The sequence below is a fragment of the Kryptolebias marmoratus genome, linkage group LG15, assembly GCF_001649575.2.
Source record: "Kryptolebias marmoratus isolate JLee-2015 linkage group LG15, ASM164957v2, whole genome shotgun sequence".
NCBI lineage: Eukaryota > Metazoa > Chordata > Actinopteri > Cyprinodontiformes > Rivulidae > Kryptolebias > Kryptolebias marmoratus.
In genome coordinates this window covers 33,663,715-33,672,896 of record NC_051444.1, presented here as the reverse complement: position 1 = coordinate 33,672,896, position 9,182 = coordinate 33,663,715, and the positions used below count along the sequence as shown (strand labels likewise).

Here is a 9,182-nt window from a genome sequence, read left to right as displayed (position 1 = left end):
ACACACACACACACACACACACACACACACACACACACCCAGACCAAATGACTGGCGATCAGCAGGCGCCACCTACCACCAGGCTTAGCCTCTTTTCTGGGGTAAACCCTGAATAAATTTTCATTGTTATGCTGATTATACTCAGTTACATTTATCCATGAAACCTGATGAACCCAATTAATTACTTAGATTACAAACATGTAGACAAAACCCTAGATGACTCTTAATTTTCTACTTTTAATCTCAGACAAGACAGAGGTTGTGGTTTTTAGACCTGAGCATCTTAGGAATAAACTTTTCAGCGTCTTACTTCCTTTGGATGCCATTAATTTGGCCTCCAGTTCTAATATAAAGAACCTTGGTGTTATTCTTGATCAGGATATATCTTTTAACCACCACATAAAAAATGTTAATAAGACAGCTTTCCTCCGCCTATGTAATATCACTAAAATTAGAAACATCTTGTCTCAAAATGAGAAAGTAAAACTGATCCATGCATTTATCATGTCTAGGCTGGACTATTGTAATTCTTTATTATCTTGGTGTCCAGACTCTCTTTAAAAACTCTTCAAACTCTTTAAAAAGTCTTTAGATAATCCAAAATGCTGCTGCTCGAGTTCTGATTAGAATTAGAAGAGGAGATCATATTTACCCATTTTAGCTTCTTTCCATTGGCTCCTTGTATATATATATATATATATATATATATATATATATATATAAAGCTCTCAACAACCAAACTCCATCTTAAATAAGACAGCAGGTTTACTTGTGGTTTCTTAAGTTTGTAAAAGTAGAATGGGATGCAGATCTTTCAGTTGTCAGGCTCCTCTCTTGTGAAACCAACTTCTAGTTTCTGCTCATACAGGTGACACTCTGTGTACTTTTTTTGAGGCTTAAGACTTTCCTTTTTGACATATCCTATATTTAGGATTGGCTTGGGTTTTCTGGGCTATTCCTTAGTTATGCTGCTAGTCTTAGACTGCTGGAGGACAAATTGACCACATTTCCTCTCTCTGCTGCCGTCTTTACTTTCTCTACTGTAATAATTTCTTTCATTAACAGCATTTTTCTAAGTCTTTCTTCCAACAGAAACTACATCTGGACCAGTCATTCTGTGTTTGTCTGTCTCTTTCCTGTCTAACCCCAGCCGGTCGAAGCAGATGGCCGCTCACTCATCCTGAGCCTGGTTCTGCTGGAGGTTTCTTCCTGTTAAAAGGGGAGTATTTCCTTTCCACTGCTGCTGATGTGCTACTTAGGGTGGGAGACTGCAACAAAGTGAAGATTCGACGCAATCTGCTGGCTTCCTTAAGTAGATACTTTTTAGTAATAGGCTTTTTATAATGCATGTGAATCTTTTTGTTCAGTGACATGGGACAACTTTTGTTGTGACTTGGTGCTATATAAATAAACCAAATTAAATTATCCCCTATCTGCATAACGATGCAAAGTGTAACTTTATTCATAAAAAAATGGTGATTTTCTTCCTCCCTAAGTTTGTTTTTGATCCTTTTTGTATATCCATGGATGCAGCCATCTTTGAAAACAAAATTAAGCTCTGCTGTTGTTGTCTATTGCATCATTCTCCAGACAGTGGATGACTGAATGTCTGAGAAAAGAATGGACAAAATATGAAACCTGGCCCCCTTAGTTTTATTGCATTACATGTTAAATAAAGGTTAATGTTTAACTATAAGTATTTTTATCTCATTAATTTAACAATAAATTTGACCAATATAAAATTTGAAACTGGCTCGTGTTTAATAAAAGATTAGTCTGGAGTTTCTTATAAGTTTCTGTGGTTTATTCAGTAGTTCTCTGCTATCTATTTCAAATCTCCAGTCTATATGTTGTTTTTTTAAATCTATTTGACTTCAGGTTTACTGCCTTGGGAGATAGTTCTTTGTCTTGGATAAATTCATTTTCCATCTCATTTTCTGAAAACTCTCACAATCCATCCAAAACACCAAGATTTCTCACAAATTGTTCTCAAAGACTGACTTTTTTGGACTCTTCAAACACCCTCCCAGCCTTGTTTCAAATGCAAGGGAAAATGCATTTCTGATGTTCCAAATTTCAAAATTTTCTGGGGGAGGGACCCCAACCCCCCCCTTGGGCGCTTGGCACTGGCCTTTTCACAGTGGACAGTCAGCCCCCTACTTTTTCTAAACAGCCTCTTACTGGTGAAACTTTTGAACTACCTGCTTTCCCACTTCTAGGTCCACAGTTTCCATGGCCTCTACTCTATTGTCTTTATTCTTTAGCTCCTCAAAGTACTCCTTCCATCTTCTCATCACACTCTCCTAGCTTGTTAAAACATTACCATTTCTATCTGAGGGAAAAAATGACTTGTATCGAAGATAAAAAATGACTTGTATCGAAGATACAAGTCATTTTGTATCGAAGATACAAGTCATTTTTTCCCTCATTAGTGTCCAGCTTCTTGTGCATGGCATCATCTTTGCCACTTCCCTTTTTGTCCTATGTTGCATCTCCCTATATTCCTGTTTACTCTCTTCAGTTCTCTTGCTGTCCCATTTCTTCCTGTCTAGCCTCTTCCTCTGAATAACTTCCTGCACTTTCACTATTGCACCACCAGGTCTCCTTATCATTGTTAGGATTTGTCTGGGCCAGCCCTCTGTCTTTCAGGTGGAGCTGTGTGGGCGGGGCAGGTGGCTGCAGGCACACACCTGCAACTGGTTAACACTCATCAGGAGAAGCTCAAGAGGAGTCGCTGCCAGTCCTTTAACGCCAGACTGTTTGCCTTCGTGGTACAGCTCGCCCTCCTCATGCCAGATGAGATTTTCTCTTCCACTTACCTTGTGTTCTCGTTCCTTGCTTCAGGTTGTTTCTCTCGTAGGTCTCTGGTCCTCCGCTCCGGTATACTCCATCGAATAAACTCCCAGCTGGCACAGCGATCCCCTGGCTTCCTCCTCACTACACCTGCAAGACCGACTGAACCTGCTTCGTCCTCCTCCGGCTCCACTCTTGGATTTCTACCACCAATCATCTTCAGTCTCTGTTTCCTCCATCGGCCCACTGGTAACATCAGACCATAGATCCTTCACCAACTTGGTCCTCTTCTCCACCTTTAATTTATTCCTCTTCATCACCACAACAGTCATCCTACACACCACCATCCGAGGCTGTCTGACCACACTCTCCCCTGCCACAACCTTACAGTCCACAATCTCCCTCTGGTTACCTCTTCTACACAGAATGTAGTCTACCTGCGTAATCCTGCCATTACTCTTATAGGTTACCCTGTATTTGACATACATATCAATCATTTCCCATTGCCATATAAATAAATAGCACTTAGAATAAAGTGTTCATTTTGACCTTTTTTAATTTTTAGTTGTCATAATAATTCTGTGGCCTTCATGAGGTCAGAAGGTGAAATAGTCCAATCAAAGTACATGAACAGGAGAAAATTATCTGACAGGAAACTTAGATTCCCTCTTTGTTCTATAAGTAAAAAGGGAATTTAGGGAATTTTCTGGTCCAGTGATACATTTTGTTTTTGCTGTTGATACAATTCTGTAGTTTGTCTATGTTTCTACAGCTGAACAGACCATGTAGAACAGCTAAAAAACAAAAACATTTGTTTAATAAAAATTATTTTGAGTTACTTACATAGCAAGTTATTTTAGGTGTGGCTGTTCATTGTGGTTAGAGCAGTCATCCTCCTAAGAAGAATTGGAGGTTTTATTCCTGGCATCAGTCACATGTCAAAGTGTCACTGGGAAATACACTGAACTCCTCATTGCCTCCGATTCTGATGTGCGCCCCATCAGTATATGAATGGAGCATAAAGCACTAATTAGTCTCTATAGAAGGATTTATTTAGATTAGCTTTGTAGAGATGTAGTAGAGTGCTGTATGAATGTGATTTTTTTTTTACTCAAAAAAAAAATCTTTACAGTTTAATGAGATAGGGCAACATTTTAGATATTAGTTTGTTGAAAAGATTAAAAGGTATTTTAAAAATGACTTATAACTGATGAACATTTGTACTCAGACTGTTAACCAGGTGTTAAAATGAAACTTGTGTTGATGGATTCAGAGATTTAGTGCAAGCAGTTGGTGAATTACATTATTGCACACAGAAACATAAAATCCTGATCACTAAACTAGGTGAGACACACTCAGAACTACAGACCAGTCAGGTGTGTTTTAGAACTAGTTTACAGAAACCAGCCTTTATGCAAATTCAATCTCTTCTGTTTCTGTATAAACTGTACCAATCATGTTACCACAACAGAGAAAAAAAAACAAAATAATAATAATAATGTCATATTAATCTGGAATAGAACTCATATATTACAATATTATAAAACACATTTTCAAATTTATAAACCTTACTATGACTTTTTAGAGTCACAAATTTTTAGTAAGCTCTTCCTTACATTTTAAAAGACCATGGAATCTACCTAAATCAAGACATATTTAAAAACAAACAACTGTGTGATGCTCACTGAGGACATAAACAAACTATTTGAATGGATGCCTTTTAACTTCCACATCAAAACAAAACCAGAAGTTAAACAAGTTAATTCATGAAAAACAAGCCATGACTGCCTTCCTGCAGCTAAGTTTAATGTTGTGTTCAAGTCAAAGTCAAGTCAAATTTATCTATATAGCACTTTTTAGCAATGAGGCGGTTCAAAGTGCTTTACAGCAACCTTTTTACCTTTTTATGGATTTTTAGGGGTGGAGGGAGTGAGGTAGGAAGGAAACTAATCCAAGTATGCTACAACAAAACAAAAAAGTGGGAGAAAGCAACATAGACAGAGATATGAGAAAGGGTGCTAGTGAAGACGTTTAAGGTGAGATTAAGATGATTAACGTGAGGAATGCCCACGGATACTGTTCCAGATGCCTCTCTAGTCCTGATAGTGATGGAAGTTTAGTTTAGATAACCAAGGAAATTAATCACTTAAATTTTGAGCAGCAGAAATGAATACATTAGTAGTAATACATTTTTGCTCTGTTAACAAAAAATATTCAACTAAGTAAATTTTCTTTCATGTGATTACAATTTATGTAGATTAAACCCCATGTAATCATGTCTTTTTAGGGTCGTTAAGAACTCTTGGGGTCCCATGCTGGCCTGGGGGCCCTAACAAGTCCCAAACATTGATTATGCTTTGGACCAGCTATGTTTGTGTGTGTGTATGAGTGTGTTCACCAGGCTGCGAGGTGTCCTTCTGTCCCCTCTTGGCACGCAGGCAGTACTCCCAGCGAATGTCAGGGTCCTGGACGAAGCGTGCAATGTGGCTGAAAAGCTGGCTAAAGCTCATGCTGGTCGCGTGGTACACTGTGTAATACAGCAGCGCTGCACGCCACAGGTATGGCTGTTTCCGGAGCAGCACGCTGTGCAAGCTGGCCAGGCCTTCCTCTGTGGGATTGGCTGGTTTAAGGCCAAACTGCTTCCTGCCCTCTGATGTGGCCCACGGCTGCAAGTTGTTGTTTACACCTCGCAGATAATGTGTGCCTGAGCAAAAACAATGTGACATTGCATTACACAAAGGGATGAGAACAACATGGACAATCAACTATGTTTTTTTTCCTAGATTACTTGCCAGATTCTCTGAATGTATTGAAGGTTGATATCTAAATATGCATTAAAGCACCATTCACTTGTTTTTTTTCCCACTTTCATCACAATTTTTGATTTGCTTCTCCTCCCAAACTTTTTAAAAAAAGAACCTATAAAAGACATCAAAAAATGCCGCTTGATTATCTCTTGTTGGTCCTATCTACCCTGCTTGGCTTACACTCTTGTGTGCTATGATTTTGGTAGCAGTACATGATATGACAAGTGAAATTCGCAAAAACTGCAAAGAATTTACACATACAATGGAATTCTGTAAAACGAGTGAGAAAACCCAGCCCTTTTTAGAGATGTACAGCTCAGGCATAGTTCATCATCCAAAGTTTAAATGGGTCACAGAAAGTTGGACTAAACATGACTGAACTGGCATTTTGAGAACTTGCGATGATTTTTGATGATTTTAACACAAACTTCTCAATTTGGAGTGTGTTGTTAAACACTAAGTTTAAAGCTGTCTAAATCTTCAAAAACAAACTCTTATTCCCACAAGCCTTACACTTCCTATGCAATTTAGACAGTACAATATAAGCAAGTTTGTTTTTTCTTCACCCACTGATGTAGCACTTATGGTTTTGTCTCAAATCCTTCCAGAGTGTGCATATCCAAACTCAATGACTTCTAGTCTGTATTTGAGGTCAGGTCATTCAGCTCTGGTGAGAAATCACACAGTCACTTATCTTAAAGACTTTATGATTCAAATTAATTCAATTTATGTTATATAGTGCCAATTCACAACAAAAGTCATCTCAGGGCACTGTACAAAAACATTCACATACATTATAAAGAGCCAATTAGTAAAAGCTATCTATCTAAGGAAGCCAGCAGATTGTGCTGAATCTTAACTTTGTCACAGTCTCCCATCCTGAGCAGCACATTGGCAACAGTGGAAATGAAAAACTGTCTTTTAACAGGAGGAAACCTCCAGCAGGGTTTGAGAGGATCTTTACATATACATCCGTTTACATTTTAAGCCATATTTAAGTTAGATCTAGTGTCAGACAGGCCTCCTCTCTTCCTGTTTTTAAATCTCTTTGAAAAACACACTTTTATTCTTTGGCTTTTAACACACTGTGATTTTTGTCTTTCTTGGCACCTAAAACATACCTGCTGTGAACCTGTATGTGTATGTCTCTTTTTATCTATTTATCTTTTTATCTGTTTATTTGTTTTATCTATTTCCTTTTTACTGTTTTTATCTATCTATTGTACAGCACTTTGGCTACCCCTGTGGTTCTTAAAATGTGCTATAGAAATAAAGTTGATTGATTGATTAGATCTGAAATGTATTTTAAACCCAAATACTGTTTTCTTAGGTTTTAACTTATTGCTTAGACCATTTATTAAAAAAACAATGCAATAATTTGCAAACCTCATAAACCCAAATTTTACTCACAATAATACACAATAAACATAAAAAAATTTGAAACTAAAAAATTGTGTCCCTATTTAAAAGGAAAAAAAAAGCTACATTAAATTTTTGGGCAAAGACACAGAGCAGGGCAACAAAAAACGATTTCACTATTTTTAATGAAACATTTTCAGCATTTTGTTCCTTAATGGGAAATTGGGAAGACTGTACATCTCATCTGTAGTTCATTATATCATTAAAAGATTTCAAGAATCTTAACAAATATCTTTTAGAAAAGGACAAGCCTTCATGTTAATATTAGATGCTTATGATATTTGGGCCCTTTGACAGCACTGCACTAAAACAGGTCTGATTCTGTTATGGAAATCACTGCATAGGCTCAGGAACCCTTCCACGAGTCATTGTCCATATAGAAACACTGACATCTTCTTTGGGCCAAAGCTCATTTAAACTGGACTGAGGCAAAACAGAAAATTGTTCTGTGGTCAATGAATTGAAATTTGAAAGTCTTTATGGAAACCATGGACTATTCACTCTCTCACTAACACCTAGTGACTATTTAAAGTTACCAGTTATCCTAACATGCATGTTTATGATCTGTAGGAGAAAAATAGAGTAACCTTAACCCTAACCTCAGAAAGGCTAGGAGGTGAACCTGTGACCTTTTTGCTGTGAGTCGACAGGACTAACCACTGCTATGCCAATGCCGCCCCTGATCTATAATAAGTAAGTAAGTGAGTTCGTACAGCTGCTCCCTTCTTCAGGGGTTGCCACAGCGAGCAAACTCGCACAAACGATTTGGCTATTGTTTTACGGTGGATGCCCTTCCTGCCACAACCTGCACTCGAACCTGCCCATAACACCATCAAACAACATGTACTTTACTTAATTTTTTGAAACAAATGTTTTTGTCAAACATCTTTAAAACTAGGCCACAAAAAGAAAAAAAACTATTAGCTTCTGAGTGCACCTGCTCCATTTAGTAGAAAATGTTTTGCTACATTTACACTCATTTGAATCTTCCCCTTCTGCATGCAAATTTAAGGAAAATGAAAGTCCAGTAGGCCAGTTTATTTGAATACTCACACTAAAATGCTTGAATTTATTCAAGTAGGCAGTGTTTAGAAGTAGATTTTAAAATATCAAGATATATATTGTGTATCATAATAAAGTTCCAAACTATCAAAGGGGAAATGAAAAGTGTTTTGAAGCTAACGTAAATCAAAAGAAAGTCAGAATGTTTTCAGAATCTCACATTAAAAAAAAATACACAAAATTTAAATTAATAATAAAAGATCAAAAGAATGACTCTGGTCTCTTTGTCATTTTTCACTCAGAAGTGTGACCTGTCCTGTGCAAAACACAGGAAAGCAAACAAGGCAGGGAATAGCAAATATGGATAGTGTGGGGATGAAATTAATTACTGCCTTGCCTACAAGTGGTGTTTCATTAATCAGCTTCCCGAAGGACAAGAAAGTTTGATGGATATGGCTATTTAAAGCTGAACTGAAACGTGTTTTGAAGCCAACATCAATAAAAATAAAGCCATAAAATATGTTTTAGTAGAAATTTTAAATTACAAATAAAGAAAATGCTATTTTTTGGTAATTTTGAATATTGAAGAAACCACTAGTATTTTGGGCTTTTTCTGGGACCACCCCGGAAGTGTGATGTCCACTGAGCCGCTGAGGTTCAGTAATACATCAGTGAGTAGATGAATACCGGTACAATATAGTTCAGTTTGTAGGGATCTATTGTTTGAATCGGCCAGAAAATATCACTGGAGTTTCATTTTCATAAGCTCCGATGTGGGAATTACTATGAGAACTCAAGTTTGGATCACATCAACCGCTCCGACCCTCGTTACTGCAGTGGACTGACTTCATGACACAAAAACAGGGCCTTTTGCCACGAGTAGTCATAACCAGTGGCGTCACTAGGCCTGTTTTAAATAATTTGTGTCAAAAATTTTTTTTTACAAAAATTCTATATAATGTGGCCAGAATATGAGTTTAAATAAATAACCATATATTATTTCATTATTAACTTAAATATATGATCATAAATCTGTCAGTTTTCTTTTTCTTTACAGCGTAAGGTAGAGATCCTCTTTGGTGCGTCGTTATCAAATCCATTCCACTTGTTCATATAACATACTCCCACACTACATGTATTCCAGTCCACGTTTTCTCTGCA

General features: G+C 37.2%; 1 protein-coding gene across 2 annotated transcripts in view; it reads right to left on the bottom strand.

Moving 5' to 3' along the window:
- Positions 1 to 9,182, bottom strand: part of LOC108250636 (uncharacterized protein KIAA0895-like) — a 43,237-nt gene that overhangs the window by 7,793 nt on the left and 26,262 nt on the right. For both annotated transcript variants that reach the window (XM_037979979.1, XM_017440612.3), the window contains one exon: positions 5,192 to 5,497. In XM_037979979.1, coding sequence (XP_037835907.1) covers positions 5,192 to 5,497 — 306 coding nt within the window. The remainder of the gene's footprint in view (positions 1 to 5,191; positions 5,498 to 9,182) is intronic.